At 44.9% G+C, this 20,164-nt stretch overlaps 1 protein-coding gene across 8 annotated transcripts in view; it reads left to right on the top strand.

The window, feature by feature from the left end:
• Nucleotides 1-707: 707 nt before the first annotated feature.
• ILDR1 (immunoglobulin like domain containing receptor 1) overlaps nucleotides 708-20,164 on the top strand; it is a 31,390-nt gene continuing 11,933 nt past the window's right edge. For 6 of the 8 annotated variants that reach the window (XR_011529177.1, XM_070582627.1, XM_070582630.1 and 3 more), the window contains exons 1-5: nucleotides 708-937; nucleotides 13,789-13,959; nucleotides 15,353-15,502; nucleotides 18,868-18,987; nucleotides 19,263-19,409. Coding sequence is in view for 6 of the 8 variants with exons in the window: in XM_070582627.1 (XP_070438728.1) it covers nucleotides 883-937; nucleotides 13,789-13,959; nucleotides 15,353-15,502; nucleotides 18,868-18,987; nucleotides 19,263-19,409 (643 nt within the window). In the remaining 2 variants the exon portion in view is untranslated. The remainder of the gene's footprint in view (nucleotides 938-13,788; nucleotides 13,960-15,352; nucleotides 15,503-18,867; nucleotides 18,988-19,262; nucleotides 19,410-20,164) is intronic. The other 2 variants (XR_011529178.1, XM_070582629.1) reach the window with 1 other exon arrangement.

Genomic DNA, 20,164 nt, shown 5'->3' on the forward strand with positions numbered 1-20,164 from the left:
AGGTGAGTGTGCCTTCCTCCTCTGCTTTGCTTTATTCCTCCGTGTGGGATCCCACCAAGGAAGGAGAGATGGGATTACATCCTAAGCGGCCTGGTGCAAAGACACCTAGAATCTTTGCTCTTGTGAGGGCTGAGGTCTGTGGGGGCTGCTGAGTGCATGCAGGATGGGAAATAAAAAGGAATATACCAACATTAACAAGCCTAACGCTGCGTGGTGGGAGCAGATTTTTTTCCTATTTCCATTAATTTATATTTTCTAACTTTTCTATAATAAGCATCTGTTGCTTTTGTAATTGTGGAAAATTAAACCTATTTCTCCAGTTCATTTCCTACATCTTTAGTTTCTAGAATCTGAAAAGATATTACGTGTAAACATATTAAGTGTGTTTTTAGTGGAAAAAAGTTTTCCAAGAACGTATGAGTGAATGAAAATATAATGCAGGAAATACTCCGTAGAAAGTTCTAGCCACATAATTCTACCAAAAAAGGGGGAGAAACTTGCTAGGGGTAAGATTTCCAGAGAACTTGTGGAAAAAAACGGTAACATTCTCTGCAGGCGGGAGGGTGCGTGGCAGGAGACGGCGTTTGAGCGAGGAAGAGAATTACCCGCAGCCGGCAGAGGCGGTGGCAGGTGAGGAAGGTGGCGCGGCTGCCCGGGGGCGGGGCAGGAAGCCCGGGAGCGCGGGGGGCGGGGCCGCGGCCCAGGTCGGGATGAGCCTGCCGTACCTGCCGCCGACCCGGCCCGCCCTCCGCCGCTCTGTGCCGAGCGAGGGGACGTCGGAGGGGTTCCTTGCAGAAGTGGTGCGTCCTGGGCGGCCGCTGATGAAGGAAGACACGGTGCCCCCGGAACCCCTGAGCTGAAAGGGGCCAGAGAGGGGCCGGCATGGGCCCTGAGCTGCCTGCACCTTGGCTGCTGCTCTTCACCTGGCTCCCAGCAGGTGAGCCGTGGGAAAATGGGTCCCACCCTGGGCCCAAGGAGACAGGAAGCCATTGTTGCCTGGCCTTGCAGAGCTGGCCGCAGGCAGGGCAGCGGAGGCCTGGGCCGCGCTCCGGTGGCTCTTGGCATGGGCGCCAGGACGAGCGGGGAGTGGATCGAGTTTCTGCCTGTGGGAACCTGTTTTCTTCTTTTATTAGCCCACGCCCTTTCGAAACAGGTGCAACTAAGAAAGAAACCAGGAGCCTCTGGGCTTCCCCTCCTGCAGTCGTGAAGCACCTCTTGGTCTCTTGGCACTAAAGCTGAATTGATAGAGGCGAAAACGCCACTCTTAAAATTCCTAATTTTTTCCTTTTCTCTGATACCTCCTTTTAGGTTTTAGACATAGTGACAACCATATTGGACCAGAAATACATTTATTTCCCTCCTGGGAGCTTATAATGTATCCTCAGTATGCAATGGAATGTTGAGTATGATTCAGAATCTATTTTATGGGACCAAAACATGTGGTTCTTTGCTAACCATGTTCAGTCACTTTTTTTTTTACTTTCTCTGTGTCCACGAACTTCCCTGACTTTCACCCTTGTTCAGTATCTCCCCATTAGGTGCTCAACCACCCCCCCCTCTCCTTCATTCTCTTAACCTGCCGATCCCCTATCTACTTTGGAAGCATGGTTTTGGGTGTCTCCGTGTTTTTCTTGGAAATACGACAGGAGCGTGTATCTGCATGAGTGACACAAGGTAGCGAAGGATATCTGAGTGAGGAAGGTGCAGGCTCTTTCGGCCCTTGTCAATTAGGATCTAGGCGGGACCTAGCAAACAAGCATGTGTGAGTTCCCTTGGAAGCTCTGCCCTGTTTTACTTCATTTTACCTCCCCCCCGCCCCCCCCCTTTTAGGAATAGCTGCCCTCTTACCTCTAAGCTGTCGGTGGAGGTCAGCTCAGTTGGCTCACAGACCAATTTGAGTCTTGTATTTTTCTGAGGGAAAAGATGTAATATGAAGGTAGAGGCAGAATTTCATGTTTACAAGCTTGATAGGACACGAAAATCATTCAGATGCAACCAAATCAGACAAGATTTGACAATAAAGCTTAATGCTGGGAATAAAAAGGAAGGAGAATTGCAAAAGGGTAGGAAAACTGCAAAATTGGTATTCCTAAGGTTCTCTGGCTTACAGCATTTCTTATAAATTGTGAAGCTGACAAGACTAGATGTTGGACACCTATGATACACAAGGAAATGGACTAAACCTCACCTAAATTGAAGTGCCGAGATTCCACCAGAGCAGTCACCAGTTTAGACTGCAAGCAAATTCATGAAAATCCCACAGTTTTGCACAGACTTCTCTCCTGGGCCTCCTGTGTTCAGCTCAGACTCCTCAGCCCCTAGAGATTTCCGAAGCTGCATAAGCTGCCTTTTCTGGAAAATAGAAGTTGACTCCCACCTCTGCCCCTGGGCATCCCATCCCCGGAATTAGGACTTTGTAGCCAGCAGTCATCCAGAGCCTACAGAATAAGAAAAGAAGCCTTATAGATAAAAATCCCATTACAGTATAACCCCTAATCCTTAAATCACCAACATAATGTTTTAAAAGCTATTTGATTTTTATGAAGAGTAGTGAACACTGAACACTTCTCAAATACAGTGATTATAACCAAAGGGTATCTTCTTATGGTAAGCAAGTTGCTAAATGGACAGGGGCCTCAGAAAGCAGAGCTCCAGGTGTTCTTGAACCAGCCATGCAGGCTTAGTAGCCGGGATGCTGAATGGTAAAATAATACCGACGGCCACGCTCGCCTGGCATTCTTTACATGGAAGCCCACCTGCATGACACGTTTTTAGAACCAGAGAACGCCGAACGCGAAGAAGTCCTAAGTGAACTTCTAAACTCACTTTTATTTCATAGGCGAGAAATTGCGATTTCAATCGTTTTGACTCCAACACTTCAAGGGGAAGTAGCTATTTTAGCAAATATCTATTTTAGCAGATATTTTCGCTGAATATGTGTAGGAAGTGTAAACAAAACTGCATTCAGCTATGTAATGTGCATTTGGATTTTGCATCCACGATGTTTGTGTGGCTCTGGTCAAGTTCCTGAACTGCTGAAAGCCCCCAGTAAATGGAGATGATTCTAGTGCATGTCTTGTAAGGTTTCTGTGAGGATTGAATGAAATGAAGGCTTTCAAGCACTTAATACAGAGCCTGGAACGAAGTGAGGGCTTAACAAATGTTAGCTGTGGTGATAATGTAGTCATGATCTAGACCCAAGTAGGATTTTTTTAAAGCTAACTTTAAAGAAACAGTTTAAACTTCCCCCTACTCCTTCCCCCACAGCTAAGAAACTGCGCTGACTAGTCCGATGACATGCAGGTTGTAATTCAGAACCTGCCTCTTATTAGCTGTGATTTTGGAGGAATTCATCTCCCCTCATCTAGAAAACAGGTGAAATTCCTGACAAGCCCCTCCCTGCCACACCTCACAAGGCCAACCCTCGCTGGGTGGGTTCACTTCAAGCACAGAGTGTACAGCATGGTCACCACTCAGGAAATACTGGGTCCCTCCCCACTTCCCCACCTCTTTATTTATTTTTTAAGCCAAACTTCCTAAAATGTCTCTAAGATCAAACTGAAAATCAAGCTTCCTCTCTCACTCCCAGTATCCACCAAAACGGTTTTCAAACTTTTTTTCACAGCTCCCAGTAAGAAAAACAGTTTACATTGTGACATGTACACACATATATAAGATTTATAAAATAGAAAGAAAAGGTGTACACACAGAAAAAATTACTGTGTTGGGTAAAAAAAATAAATTGACATCAAATATTATTTTAATAACATTTAAATTCATAGACAATAGTCCTCAAATTAACAGTAGTAAATAGAAAAATCCAGTAAGTTGATTTTTCTCAAGATCCGCTGCAAAGTGTGATAAGAACTTTGGAAAACCCTCTGCTAGAGTGCGTTCATTTTGGTCCACCACCTTGTTCTCTTCTGTTTCTCAAGAAGAAGCAATCCAGTCCTCTGATTAGCATGCACGTTTCTGCAATTGCAAAGCGTGGGCTGGGAGTGAAATTAAGTCAGGTTCGGGTACTCACTTCCTCAGCATAGCTTGGGGCCCCTGAGGGAGCCTTTGAGGTCAAGGAGTCCTGGGAAGTTACTACAGTCCCTATGCTTTGAGCTTTGGAGACATCAGTTGTCAGATTTTTTTTTTTTTTTTTTTTTTTTGTTGCCATTCTCCAAAGTTTTTTCCTTTAAAAAGAAATAAATTGTTATCACACAACTCATACTTGCTCCTTAAAAGATTGAGATAAAGCTGAAGTACCTTCAGCCGTTAGTATTACTGGCTAAGAGCTCTAGTTACCTTCATCCAACCTCAAAGTTGATTCCTGGAATGAAAGGTTAGTTTCCCCCTCAAATTCTAAAAGAGTGTTGTGTGTCATCTGTGCTTTTGTGGAAAGTTTTTAAGATTGTAGTTAACTTACAGACCCACACAGCTCTCAACTTGTGTTATCATTCTTTGGGAAATCAGACAGCTGACTCCGCAGGGACAAGATTCTTAGCATGTAGACCAGTAACTTTCCCTCACTGGTGAGGTTGAAGGTTGGGATCATACTGAAGACTTAATGACATCTTGATCCCTGAGATAGTAGATAGTAAAGTGAGACTTCTCCGAGTGAGGGTGGTGAGGGTGGTGGATGGGAGACTGCCCACTTGGCTCCTCCCTTGCCCCCTTGGGCCCCTGAAGTACCTCCCCAGAATCCCAGTGCTCTGCCGAACACAAGTAGAATCACTACCAGTCCCTGTCTTCCCCTCTCAGCCAGTTTTACAGATTAGGAAATCTGTGTCCAGGGAAGTCACACATCTCAGGTTGATACAATGGAGTTGGTTTGAGAGCGGGGACCACATCACTGGCATCCTCACTCTTAGTCCATTGCTCTTTCACCTGTTTCATGCCTTGGAGCGGGTTTGTTTTGTCTAATGGAATCCTGCTATGCAGAAAGAGAAACAGACTGCCTCCTGGATGTCTAACTAAATGCGAATTGTTGAACATCTTGCCCCAAAACAATGCAGTGGATGAGATACTGGGTAATTAATGTACCCTCTGCCTGGGTTTCTTTCAGCCTAATAACTTTATTTCATTATTCAAAGTCCTTGGGAGAGAAGTAAAATTGTGTATTTTAAGAATTGGGAAGACTCTGATCATGTCTTGTCTCTTCTAGTCCTTATTTCTGGATCTTCTAATCTGCAAATCTTAGGATAAGATGGGGTCAGAGGAAAGCAGTTTTGACACTTTCTTCTTTTCTTAAACCCAGTTAATCACCAAGTTCTGTTGCTTACTCCCAGAATCTGCCCCTTCTTTTCTATTCCAAGTGACAAACCTCACCCTAGCGTACCTTATCATCTTAACCATCTCCTTCCCTCTAGGCCTGCTACCTCTCTGTCTAGTTATAACCATCCTCTACCCAAATGATGGGTTAACGTACCTGGGTTAATCTTTTCCACCTTCACTTTAATCCTCCATCCAAGAACCTCCAAGAGATCCCCATAGTTTATAAGAGTGAGTTAAAGCTCTTTGTTTGAAATTCAAGGCTCACCCTTTCTGGCCTTGCTAACTTGGACAGCCTTGTCCTCACTGATATGGGCATGCATCCTGTACCCCCTCTCCTCCTGACATTCACCCTTCTTCCTGTTTTTTTGTCTGGCCATACTACAAATGGTTAACTTTAACCATTTATTCTCTGTACTTTTAGAGCACTTAAAATTTGTTCCAAGCAGTTTAGCTTTGTCTTGCATAAATTTATTTGTTCTTTTATTCAGCAAATGTTTAATGCGTACCATATACAAGGCGTGATGGCATCCAAAGTGGACATGGCCCTGGCCCCCATGGCGCTTATGGTCTAAAGGGAATACAAGCAAATATAGAAATCATACTATGATAGGGGCCATGAGAAAGAGATTACAAGATACCACAAGAGCATAGCGCATAGATGGATTCTGCTCATTTGGGAGGCCCTCCCTGAAGAAGGGATGCGTGACTTGAGAGCTGGGGAATGATTATTCCAAAGTAAAAGAATAATATGTGCAAGACTGTTGGATAGGAGCTCGGACAGTGTGTGGGGTGGGAAGAATATCAGCATGACTGAGTGGAGGAAGTCAGGTGGAAATGAGGCCGGGGGTGGGCAGGACCACATATGCATGGCTTCATGGGTCATGATAGCAGGCTTTGTCTTTGTCCTAAGAACAAGGGACAGCTTTTGGAGATTTTTAAGGAGAAGGAGTTGGGAGACTGACAGCAGTGTGGAATCCATGTGGAGGAGAACCAGAGTATGTCCAGGTACCAGTTAAGCTGAGGCAGTATCCAGGCTGGGAATGATGGCAGCCTGAACTAGGGTGGTACTGAAGATGGAGAGAGGGAGAGAGAGTCCGGAGATAAATAAACCAAATTTGATAATAGCTTGTATATAGAGAGTGAGGGAGACAGAGATGTCAAGGACGATTCCCAGTTTTCAGTCTTGTCCATTCACTGAGACGGGAAACACAGATTTGTGGTTTGATTTAGAATTTGAAACAACCAAGAAGAGCTACCAGGAGCATTTGGTTATGTCTGTCTGTCTAGTCCCTTATTATACAGTAGTGGGATTTGAGTTTTAAAACTCTAGCGGTTTCTGAGCAACCCTATAGAGCTTATCCATGACAGGAGTGACCTTGTCTGTGTGTTTACTTGTTTTATTGTTGACTCTCCCACCAAGCGTATTTAAATCCCAGAAGTGCAGAGACCTTGTCTCTCCTTTTTGCTACTGTGCCCCCATCATCTAGAACAGTGCCTGGCTCATGGCAGGTACTCAATAAATGAGTGAATGAGTGACCTCTGAAGGCCTAGGTCACATAGAAATTTGTCATTTTGGTGAGACCTAAATTTGCATGTGCTCTGAGATTAGCGTTTGGGGACACGGATGAGTCACTGGCCCGAGTGACTGACTGTGGGAAACCCCAAGCATCAGCTTCTCAACCTGGTCTTGTTGTCCTCTACCCCAATCACCAAGGAATATCAAGTTTAAACTACCTGAGTGGCTATTTTTTCACCTAGTAGTTTCTAAAAAAATTTTAAGATTGATGTCTTCTCTTGTTGGAGAGATTGTGGTGAAACATGGGACTATGACACACTACTCATGGAAATATACATTTCTTTCCTGAAATATCTATTAAAATATAGAAGCCTTATTCCCTTTGACCCAGCAGTCTCCCTTTGAGAAATATATCCTACTGGAATAAAAGCATGCATGTGAAGAGATACTTCATATAAAGATATTCATTTAACACTTCATTTCAGCATCGTAGTAGTGAAAAATCAGAAACAACCAAAATGCTCATCATTAGGAAAATGGGTAAATAAGTTATAGTTCACTCATGTAGGGAATTTTCATGCAGCCACTAAAAAAATATATATATATAAATCTATATATAATGATATATCATTAGTTTGAAGAAAAAACAAAGTTGCAGATCAATGTACATAAAATAATAAAATCAAATAACAACATAGGAAAAGATCTGGAGGGATATACGCCGAATTATCAAGAGTGGTACCTCTGGGGAGTAGAGTTCTTGGCGAGCAAGGAGGAACTTTTTACTTTATACTCTTCTCTATGTTTGAAGTTTCTTATTATTTACTTTATATTTATTAGCAAAAAAGGAAAAAAGTATTTCTATAGAAAATGGCTAAAATAAATTTGTGAGTATCCCTTAAATTTGTGAATATCCCTTAAAGGGTTAAAGCTCCCCTATTAGAAAACTTATCCAAAAGGCAGGAAGCAGTGTACGCTGGAAACAGTGTAGGCTTTGGAGTTTTAGAGGTCTAAGTTTAAAGCTAGCTTTGCAACTCAGTAAGCTGTGTGACCTTAAACCAGTTAATTAATCTCCCTGAGGATTTTCCTCATGTGTAAAATTGAGATAAAAATAAGGCTTATCTCATGGTTTTTTTGCAAAGGTTAAAAGAGATACTGTATAATAAAGTGCCCAATATCACGTCTAACAACATATCTGTGCTCAGTATGTGTCAGTTTCCTCCTCAGGGTCACCACATGCTTAGCACCACCCCAGCACTATTGAATAGCACACGCCAGACCTTTGTTAACATGTAATATGTAGACATATTTCCTCCCCCCACCCCATGCTGCTTCTCTTTGTACCCTTCCTCTTCCTGACTCTCTCAATCCCTTGCTTGTCTGGCCTCACTGCCAGTCCCTCTGTCCCCTGATTCTTCTCGTATTTGCACTGTTATCTAAGGAAATGTAACCAGGACCAATGGCAAACAGACTTGGGGAGATAGCTTGCTCAGACATAAACTCTGATAGGATTAATCCTGTGTACTTTTTGTTAACTTGCTTAGTGGGGCAGAGGTGCCTGGGCACCTGAAAAACTCTCAGGAATTGAGACCTTCCGTCAGAGCCAGCACTATGCTACTGCCCCTTGCCAGGAAGCACCATGCCCTCCCTCCCCACCTGCCGCTCCCTTCCAAGCAAGACCCTTCACGTGGAAAGGAAGGGAAATGCCATCCAGTTACCTGAAAACAGTTCTTAGTTAAAAGAAAAAAATTTTTTTGTACGTATATCCCTATGCTGTATGAATAGTGTGTTTAGAAACTGTAAAGCATCATGATCCATCTGATACTGCAGAGGGAAGACAGACTGAGTAACTAAATGTGCAAAGATATGCGTATATTTGGGAACACATGGCATTTAGTTGTAAAGATACTCTTTCGTTGGTGTGTTTTCCTTCCACTTTAATAAAGGATGGTAGTCCCCACTCTGCACAGTAGGGTAGTCTTGGAAAGTACCTCATGGCGGGAAGCACAGAATCCCCCTCCCCATACCTCCTTCCCGTGAGCTCTGGTATCTCATCTGAAGTTACCTTCCTACCCTTAAATGACGGGTCTCCCTCCCTTCCTCTTTCACAGAAGAGACAAACTGTGAATGGGTTTGCCAGGGTACAAAAGGACACAGCTTTAAAAGCTTTTAATGCGCTAACTCATTTTGCAAAGAGAAAACAGTAATGATAGTTTACATTTGTATCATTTTAATACTTTCAAAAAACTTTCATGTGGGTTTCTCAGTTGATCTCAGTCTCTCTCTTAAGGTAGGCAAGATCTGTACAAATGATACAAAAGACTGCTAATGTTTACTGAGTATCTCTTACATGCCAGGCTCTTTGCTAAATGCTGGACATCTATTGTCTCATTTAATCTTCACTACAACCCTATCAAGCAAGTATTATCATCATCGCAATTTTGCGTATAAAGAAACAACTGTAGTTTGGAAAGAAATTGTCAGATCTTTTAGCTGGTGGGAGAGTGGAGGCAGAATCTGAACTCAGGAAGTCAGTCTCCAGATTTAAAGTTTTCAAGAGAAAATTATAGAGACAGCTAGGAAATTAGGTGGCTGTGAATTGGGGAGGAGGAGATGCCACAGGATGAAGGAAATCTAAGAACAGAAAAAATTTAAGACTTTGAAAACTCACAGTATTAAGTTTAAAAGAGCAAAGATGCCCCAGGACGTCTTATAAACAGGGCATTTATCTTTTTGAATCTGTTGATGTTTCAGCCCAGATTCTGCTGTCTTTGGTCTCTTCTTGAAAATCTTTCCTGCTTAGTAGTGTGCATACCCAATGTGGTTAGTTTTACAGAGAAGTTAGAGGCTAAAGAAAAGAAAGATGGGAGGTTTTTGCTTTTGCAATGAGCTATCTTGCTACTTCCTTTCTCTTCTTCCCAATCTGGAAAATCCTCCTGCTTTTTGAGAGTCTAGTGCTTGACCTCCACTTAAAAGGTCAAGCTTACCTGCTTAGGAAAGATTGGGTTTTGGTGTCAGCACAACCCTAGTTCAAATCCTGAGGCTGAGAGGGCTTGGCCTATTATAGTCTTGGAACTTTGGCCCACATTCATGAGCAGAGTTGATGCCACTCTAGGGGGTTTTGTGAGAAGTAGAGATAATATATGCACATCACCTGGCACACAGGAGATGCTGAGATCCAGAGCAACAACTGAGAAGAAGGGAGAAGGATTTGCTGGTTGCTCAGTACCTTTTGTCCTGGGACCCTTTCCCACTTTCTGTGTAAGGGTGGTAGGGGGCATGGGGCGAAGGTCTGAGAGCTGTGCAGGATGCTGTGGGGCCGGCAGACCCTTGGAGGGAGTGTGAATGAGCTCAATATGGCCAAAACATGTGGGAACCTGGCATATTTCAAGGCTTGAAATTCACATAAGGGATGAAATTGAAGACAGGAAAGAGAGTGGTAACCAGGCAGCAAAGCCAGTGCTGACGTTGGTAAAGGTGAGTTGTGTCACCTCAGGTGTCGTTTGCCCATAATAAAGGTGTTCATGGAAGGGGAGCTGAGTGAAGATTTGGTAATAAAGGCGATCGCCTTTGTCCCCATTCTCCTCCCTCAGAGTGTCAGATTCAGCAATCTTCAAAGCTACCCCAGAGTAGCTTCTGCCTCCAACAAAATTCCCTTCCCGACTCCTAGCAAACCCAACCCTCCCCACAAATGTTCCACCTCTGTACAAATAATGTTGACTAGAGTCTTTTGAATAAACTGCTTTTTATGTTGAATTACCATTCAGCAAAATAAAGAACATGTAGGTTAATAATCATTGTATCAAAGTGACTGCTGCCATTGTATATTAATTATGTCCCATGTTGCCTGGCCCCATACTCTGATTATTTGCAAGCTAATGAATACGAAACATCTCCCCTTATTTAAAGAAGAGCCAGGCAGAGTGACAAGAGCACTGCTCAGGGGCAAAATCTTGACTCTGACTCTCTTAGAAATTAATGACTTCAAACAAGCTACTTACGTTTTCCAGTCCCAGATTTGCTGTGTATAAAATGTCACAGCCTGTCTCCTTCCAGGGATCATATTTAGGCTGTAAAAGAAAATATTTGAAAGTGCTATGTGGACCTCAGATTTTGTTTAGACCACAGATCAGTGTTTTTATCTCTATTCCAACCCATACGTGTTACTGAACAAAATAAGCTAATGTTGACAATGGCATCCTATTCAGTGTCAAAATTTTACCTGTAGCTGCTTCTGCTGTTCAGTTAAAGCTGTGTTGGGCAAAAGCTCCAAGGTCAATTTCAGGTCAATTCTGGAAAAAAAACAAAGGAGTGGTGAGGGTGGAGAAGCAAATATAAAAGAGCAAATTATGGTGGGCTTGAGATGCTGGGCTGGCTCGTCCCTTCTGCTTGAACTGAATTCCAGGAATCCCACAGCTGGTAAAGGTAGCAGCTATTTTTCCCCAGACTACTCAAGGCTTATTTTCAAAATGAAGTTCTTTTTTTCATTCACAGCTGAATAAGGAAGTCGTCCATCTTCCTAAAAACACCACTTTCACCCTATTACTCTTGTTCAGAAAAACCTTCAGTGATTATCCATTAACTAGAAATAGATGCTGGAGTACAATTCACACTCCACTCCCTCTCCACACCTCCCACTCACCATCACCAGCCCCGCCTTGTTTACCCCTCTGGCTCCCATAAAGCAGGAGACACCAGCTGGGCTGGTTCCCTCCAGGTTCCCCAAGTAACTGCTCCTTCTGGATAGGGGCCTTTGCTCACTCCTTTCTTCCGTCCTGAACTGATGAGTTTCTCTGCCCTCTCCCTATTTCTTATGTGTAATCTTAATCCTCCCTGAGTCTTAGTGTCTGATTTAAATCTCTTCCCTCTATGATGTCTTCCCCACCAATAGGTTTCGCCTCCACTTCTGCAGACCCTCTCTCTAGCACTGCTGTCACGGGCACATCCTCATTACAGCCCAGCCCTGGAGATGGCCCAGGCCATTTCTGGGGGCCAGAGCCTGTCCTGAGCAGCATTCTGCTCTCTCTCCATGGGCGTGAGATAAATGGTTACAGGTGCCCATCATAAGCCACAGCAGATTGTCTTATGAGTGCTGTGTCTAGAAGGTGAGGCAGGACCCAGAACCATGTGACTCTGGCCATGGATCCAGTCCCACCCAGCTGCTCTGTCAGGGGGTGACTATATTTGTTTTGTTTGTGGGAGTAACTCAGTTAAAGTGAAGGTGGCTCCACCTGAGTCTCTATTGGAGAGAATCCCAGCTTGAACCCCTTTCTCCTTGGCCCCTGTAATAAGGGAAAAGAGGGAAAGAGACTCACATACTGACACTAACACAGCAGCGTCTGGGCCTGGCACCATGCTAGGACTATGCCAAGCGCCGGAAGTAGATTATTATCTCATTGCCTTCTTGCAAGGACCTGAAGACATTAATACTATTATAATCTCCATTCATAGCTGAGGAAACAGGAGCTCAGAGAGAATAAACAGCTTGCCAATGTCCAAGTAAGTGGTAAAGTTTGATTTGAACCCAGTTGTATCTGAGTCCAAAGCCTGGGTTTTTTTAATCTAGTCTACACCAGTGGTTCTCAAACTATGGTGTCCAGAGCAGTAGTAGCAGCATCTCCTTAAAATTTGTTAGAAATGTAAGTTCTTCAGCCTTGCCCAAGTCCTGCTGACTCAGAAACTCCTACTGATGGTGATCTGGGCTGTCACTGGTCCTCCTGGTGGGCGCATGCTCAAGTTTGAGTGGTGGTGTTCTGCTAAACCTCCCATGAGAAGATTCCTTATAACTCAGACTAGAAACCATATTGACGTGGGAACATTCTAGTATGTTGGGAACGTGTGGACCTCTGACCATGCCAAAGTCCCGTCTGACGTTTCTGTGCAAGCTGGTTCCTCATCAAGGCAGACCTGGAACTTTAAGTATGCCTGTAGATTTGGAGGGTAGGGAGACGGAGTTTTAAAAAAGAGGAAAAAAAATCTTAAATTCTTCAAGTCTCCTTGATAAAGTTTATCACAGTCCGATCATTTTTGTTTTATTTGCTTTCTGCTTATGTTGACCACCTGGACTGCCAATTCCACTGGTTAATGTATTGTTGGTCATTCATTCCATCCTTTATTCAGTAAACATTTGTTGGGTGCCAGGGAGGTGACACGCACAGTATGAGGTGCTTGTGTTTGAAGAGTGAGTTAGAGACAAACCCAGTCAGCTTCTCAGAGCCCACAGTAAACAGGCAATCACCGAGAAGTGTGAAAAGTGCTGCCCAGGGGTAGGACGAGGCACTTTGGGAAAACAGAGGGAGGTCCCTTTCCCAGACTTGCAGTCAGGAAGGCTTCTTGAGGAGGTAAGGGTGCCGCTGAAGACCTAAGGAATAAAGAGTAATTAACCTAGTGAAGGGAATGGAGTGGTGGCTGGTGATATGGAAGAAAAGTCTGTATCACCAGCTGAGAAATCCACATGTGGGAAGACCTGGAGAAGACAGTCACCCTGGCATGGGAAGGACTGAAACAAGTTCAGAGTGGCTGAAGCCCTGAGTGTCGGGTGGGGCCAGGAGGGAGAGGAGGTAACAGAGAGAGGCTGAAGGCAGATCCGATGGGCCCCATAATCCTGGTTATAGAGGTTGAACTTTATCCTTAGGGAAATGGGAAAATGTTTTAAGAAAAGACGTGATATGAAAAAATATATATGTTAGCAAGGTCACTCCAGTACCTAGATGGTCTTCTTTTAATATAATTTCTTTATTGTTGTTGGATGCATTATCACTGTCGATGGACCATAAGCTCCTTGGGAGTCGTCCTTGCACTTCTTCTCCTCAATGTCACGTGGGTGTCTGCAGTCTCTACTCCACACCCTGTCCAGGCCAAGTAGGAACTCAGACTCTGCCTGTGAGTTTCCAACTGGTCAGGCGGTGTGTTTGCTCATTTGCATTGCTTTTATCACCCCATGAACAGAAGTAGGTCACCCCTCAGAGACCTGATCTGCCTTCAGCATTATCTTCTACTCTTGGCTGCAGGGTGCCTCTCCTTGCTGGTGGCAGTCCAGCACACAGAGCGCTATGTCACCCTGTTTGCCTCCATCGTCCTCAAATGTGACTACACCACCTCTGCCCAGCTCCAGGACGTGGTGGTGACGTGGCGCTTCAAGTCCTTCTGCAAGGACCCCATCTTTGACTATTACTCTGCATGTGAGTGCCCTCCCCCTTCTCTCTTCCTGGGTCCCTCTGTGAAGTTCTGCCGTTAGGGGGTAGGAATTATTTCAGATCACAAACCCTTATAGTGAGAAGAAGCCACAAAGATTACTTGAAGCAGTCCTCTCATTTTATAGATAAACAAACTGAGGCCAGGTAGATGAACTAACTTATTCAAGGTCACGTATAATTTATTTTAAAATTTATGTCCCACCTTGTTCTAGAAAGATTTAAGGCAGTTCAGACATTAATTAAAAGGCAGAGCAAGTCCTGACTCCTAATCTACTCCTGGTTGCATGCCAGTGCACTGAGATGGGGTTGCAGATCTGCCTCCCAACACCGCCCTGATCTTGGAATGCAGTCAAGAAGACACCCCCCAGGATGCATGAGGAGCGGTCATTTGTGAACCTGCCCACTGCCACCTTCCCTCCTACAGCCAGCCTTCCTGGTGGACGGTCATTTCTCTGCTGACTAAACACTCATAGTGATGGACGCTCACTGGCCTCAGGGAACACACTCATTGTTGGATATCTCTTAGTGCTGCACAACTCCCCCCACATTTAGCTGAGTCCTTCCTCTCAATCACAGCTGCCACTCTCATGTCAGTTCTGCTGTCTGGAGCCAAAGTTCTTCCTAGCTGCCCAACTCTGCCCTCTCGTAACGAACAAACCCCAGATCCCTTCCATCAGCCCAGGACAATTAACCTTGTAGAAATTTTGAGAATAGATGTAGACACCCTGATTGTAGGAAGGAAGTGAGCTTCCTGAGATGAGGAAAAGGAGGGGGGAGGCATCAGCTTTACCTCTTTCAGCCCTGACTAATTTCTCCCGGTGTGAATCCCAAAACCTAACTGTCTGAGCCACCCACAGAGCCGGACATTGTCCCCAAAAGACCCCTCTCCAAATCGAGGCATTGTTTCCTGGGGTTACTCTTAAAATGCCTGGGGCAAATGGGAAAGTAGGAGACACTAGAGTAATAGACATTTGCCACCAGCGGATTTAACAGCTCTCAAGCATTGTATTATAAGGGCAGGTGGGTGGACTCCATCGGGGCAGAGTCCAGGGGACTGAAAATGAGGCAAGGGAAGTTGGGATGGGAAACAGGGGGATGCAGCCAGGATTTGGAAATGATGGCCTATTAGGATGGTCTGGAGTCTTGCTGCTCAAAGTATAGTTTATTGGTGTCACCTGGGAGCTCATGAGAACTGTAGAATCTCAGATTCTCACTCTAGACCTACAGATGAGAATCTTCATGTTTAACAAGATCCCCAGGGGATGCGTAGGCTCAGGAAAAATTGAGATGCTTCACTGCCCCCAGGGAACAGTAAGGGCACGTTTCTTCACGGGAGTTCCCCCTTGCTGTGTGACTTGGGTGTGTCCTCTCTCCTCAGCGTACCAGGCCGCTTTATCCCTGGGACAGGACCCATCAAATGATTGCAATGACAACCAGCGGGAGGTGCGCATCGTGGCCCAGCGGCGGGGGCAGAATGAGCCTGTGCTGGGGGTGGATTACCGGCAGCGCAAGATCACCATCCAGAACCGTGAGTGTGGGGGAGGCAGCAGGGTACCTGGGGTGGTGAGAGGTGTAGATACCAGGCCTGGTAGGCTGAGTCATTGTGGGGATTTCCCCTCTTTTCTGCTGCCTGCTGTCTACTTGGTCACTGTCGTTGTTTGAGGAAAGGGCCACATACATAGAAAGTGCTGCATCGTCTGAAGTCACTCTCCTGGAAGTTGGTTTCTGGATGAGAGGATGTCCTACAGCTTTGGCTAATGGTCTGAGAGTGGGTGGTTTCCTTTGCTTCTCTGAGATTCAGGGCTAAGGTGTGGATCAGGCTCCTTTGATCCCTTCCACAAATTGCTCTCAGGGCCCCCTCAAACTCCAGGCTCCTGAGTTTTCCTCTAGCCACTCCTGTTCTACATATCTAAGGAAATAGGGGCTTCCAAGTAGATGGCCACCTTGAGACCATCACCCTCCATTGGTAAAGGAAAGAGCATTGGGCTTAGAATCTAAAGATCTGGCTGGTATCCTGTTGCTTCTGCGTGCTAGCTCAGTGACCAGCCGCAGATAGTTTCTCTGGCCTCTCTTACCTCATCTGAAAGATGAGCATAATGGTCTCTATCCCCACACTGAAGTGAATATCAAATGTGATATCTCAGAGCTATGTGGAAAGCATATCTATTCTTTGTGCCTCGTACAAGGAATGTGGTTAGAGCCCTCACCGTGCGGTCAGATTCAGGTGAAGGTTCCCATTCTGTACCTACAGGGTGTGTGAACCTGGGCAAGTCCCCTCAATTTTTTACCCTCAATTTCTATAAAATGGGACTTGCCATAGTACCTATCTTCTGGAGAGTTGTCTACATTAAGTGAGAGATGACACACATAAAGCACTTAGCAAACAGTGAGTGTGCAGTGAACTTTAGTTATGATCGCTCAGTACACTCTTGGATGGATGGGTTAGCGCCCCACATTCCTATCTTGTAATCCAAGGTTGCTGCAATAGGTTATTGGCACAGAATTCAGAGCCTATTTCAGTGAGCTTTGTGTACTGTGTCAAATAAATTTTTGCTGTTTAGAAGGGAGAAAAGGGGGAGAATACACCCAGCAGGCCACTCATGGTACCCATAGCAATAATGTGAAGACATCAGTGAATATTCTCTGATGACTTAAAGGTGGATCATTTACAGAGGGCCAGTTTAATGCTTGTGTCCAATTTTGTGTATAAGACCTTGGCTGTAATCCTTAAGTCTGATGTTTTTACATTCAACCTCAGATTTCCCCAAGCCAGACCTTGCACTCTCGGCCTTAAGGAACATCTGTCTTTCTTTTCCAATCTCTAGGTGCATCCTCAAAGATTCGGGGTGGTTCTACTTTCTCCAGAGCCCGCAGAATTATCTCTGATCTGAACCCAGAGTCTAAAGTCTCTTTAATTAGCAAGTCTCCTTTACAGTTTTTGAGGGATGAAAGTCCCCATAGGTGATAGTCCTTGCTTTTCTGTCTTTTTTTCTAATTCTGAGCAGTGCTGTCCCCTACCTCCACTCCCAGCCACCTTTGGATCAAACTCTGCTTCTTTCTTACTCCTGTGAGAAGGTAGTATTTCCCCTCATTTCTTATTTTTACTTCTAGGCTTGTTGTGACTTCCTGGAGCCTTTGTTTTCTGACACTTTGATGCCCGTGTTTGCATTATTTGGGATGATCTGTCAAATCAGTTCTTGGATCATTTAAAATATTAACATACCCAAATGCCCTCATTACTCTCACATCCCTAAAGTAATCTTTACATCTTTAATAAAAATTGGGGCAGATTTATCACACACATTAACCTTTGAGAGGGAATTTCCCCCAAAGCACTCTCACCGTTCTTCCAAGTCTGGGGTAAGCTTGCTTCTGGGAAAGATAGAGGGTTTGGAAAATCATGGGTAGGAAAAAAATTGTAGGGATTGACGTAGAAAGAGAAGGAAACAGAAGTCAAAGTTAGCTCCAATGTTGCATGACCTCGCAGTTTTGTTTCATTTCCTCAATAAGTGTTTTTTGACAAACAAATAATAAAGAATTGCAGATATGACTGCCGACTAAGCAGGAGCAAGTCTATAATGCTCAGGCCTTTAAGAATTTGAAGATGTCCCCTGGTACCTACTAGGCATAGGAGGGACGTGAAGGCTGCCCTGATGCCCCTGACCAGCCTTTAAGCCCCTTCAGGACAGAGACGGATGGGTTTTGTTCCTCTTCAGGTCTCCCACAGTATCTGACATAGTGATGAACCCACAAAAGGTCTTTAGTGTACATTTGTTGCGTTTACTAAACTTGAACATATCATTCATCTGTCTTAATGGGGTAGCACAGCGCTTGTTGCTCACGAACTGGAATTCTTTTCTTGAGTAACATTTAAAATATTGACATTTCATCCTTTCTTATTCAAGTTAATCTCATAACCTGTCCCTTCAAGATCCAAATGTATCCATTTGTAGCAGGCTGTGGAGTTTTCCACCCAGTTTGGAGAAGACATCGGACCTTAGCAGTTAGCAGCACCAGCTGTGAGGTGGAGAGACTTGGGTTTGAACCTACGTCTGCTGAGCATTATGTCTCTGTTATTAGGCCATTTTTTTAGCCTCCAGGAGTCTTGGTTTCCTCATCTGAAATACAGCTAATAATCATACCCACTGTAAGGGGATTAAGTTTGACTGCGAGTGCAATGCCCAAAATATGAGTGACTTAAACAATGTAGAAGTTTATTTATTCTCACGTATAAATATGGAGGTGGACAGTCCAGAACTAGTGTGGAGGCTCTGTCCCATTAAGTCCTCAGGGACCCAAGTCCTCAGCTCCTTCCAGCTCAGCAAGAATATCATCTTGTTCCTCACAGTCCAAGATGGCAGCCATCACATTTGCTATCCAGATACCAGAGTAGAAAAAGAGACGAAGAAGAAAAGGGCAAAGGTGTTCCCAAACTGTTTTTAAGAAAGTTCTTAGGAGCCGTCATGTGACCTTTTTGCTTACTTTCTGTCCTCCACAACTGAGTCACATGTCTGTGTCCATCTGTAAGAGAGGATGAGAAACACTGATTTTATTCTGGGCGGCCACGTACATGACCAAAAATTCTATGACCATGAGAGAAAGGGAGAATAGACATTGAGAGACAGCTATCTCTACCTCACCCAATTGAGAGTTGTGGTGGGAATTAAGTGAGGTGATGTATCCAAAATCCTTTCAATCCTTACCTAGCAGGGCTCAGTGAGTGAATGGTCGGTTCCAGCACCACTATACTGTTTGAAGAAAGAGGAGGGTCTCACAGGAAGGAACTTTCTCTGAACTACAAGGGGCCCTCTTACGATGTGGAAGGACAACGCTTGGGTCTTGAAGCTACCATAGGCTAGAAACCACTGGTACTTTCTCCCTCCTTCTTTGCAGGAGCAGATCTTGTGATTAATGAAGTGATGTGGTGGGACCATGGAGTGTATTATTGCACCATTGAGGCTCCAGGGGACACATCAGGAGATCCAGATAAGGAGGTGAAGCTCATCGTCCTGCGTAAGTGCTGCTGGAGCTTTCTCTTTGGCCACCCCACCATCATGACACTTTTACATCCAGAAAAAGACAAAACCAGAAACCAGCAAGCCCAGGTGGTGCTTGTTGGATTGCCAACCTCCAAAGTTCCCTTATCAAAGCTAAACTTTTTTTTTGCCAATATATTGGTCAACCTTAACCTGTAGGTCAAGAGCTATGTTTATTAGACCTCCAGAATGTTAGAACTGGAAGCATGCCTCACAGATTTAGTTCAACCCCTGCTTGGCGTCTCCCTGCAGACTGGCTGACGGTGATCTTCATCATTCTGGGAGCCCTGCTCCTCCTGCTGCTGATTGGAGTGTGCTGGTGTCAGTGCTGTCCTCAGTATTGCTGCTGCTATATCCGCTGCCCTTGCTGTCCCACCCGCTGCTGCTGCCCTGAGGAAGGTGAGAGGGGACAGACAAGCAGTGGGACAGGGTGGTACTGGAGCTTGGTGCCCCAGACAGATCAGCTGCACGTGCCCAGATCAAAACCTCAGGTTCTTCCAGGATCTCCTCCATGCCGTTCTCCCATCACAGGCTCAGAGGACTTTGGCCTCAGCCCAGAAAAATGATGCTCGGGGAAGCTGTAGAGCCAGGTGAGAGGACTTCTGTCTGTCTGCTTGCTAGCCTGCCTGAGGCCTCCTTCAGATGGCTCTGCCTACGGATGGCATTTCCTCAGTGGCCCTGAGAAGCCTGTACTCCAGGATTTGCTCCTAGCACTGACCTTGCTTGGACATGAGGTGGCTGGAGGAAGTGGTTTGAATGTAGCAGAGAGAGAGAAGCCCACTCCTTAGAGACGACTTGAAAAAAACAGACCAGAGGAGAGAGGTGTTAGAGCAGTGGTTCTCAAACTTAAGCTCACGTGAGAATCTCCTGGAGGGCTCATTAAAATGTAATTGCTGGCTCCACCTCCAGAGGTTCTGGTTCAGTTGGTCTGGGGTGGACCCAAGAATCTGTGTTTTTTCAGAAGTTCCCAGGTGATGTGGTGCTGCTGGTCTAGGGGCCACACTTTGAGAACCTCTGTGTTTAAAGGAAGGGAAGAGGGAACAGAAGAAGATCTTGCCCTTAACGTGATCCTTCTTTGAGGTGAAAATTGCCCTTTTAAAACAGAATTATGACATGCTCTGAAAATTTGGCTGCAGAATGCATGGTAAAGGCAA

Source organism: Equus przewalskii, chromosome 18 (assembly GCF_037783145.1).
Source record: "Equus przewalskii isolate Varuska chromosome 18, EquPr2, whole genome shotgun sequence".
Taxonomy (NCBI): Eukaryota; Metazoa; Chordata; class Mammalia; order Perissodactyla; family Equidae; genus Equus; species Equus przewalskii.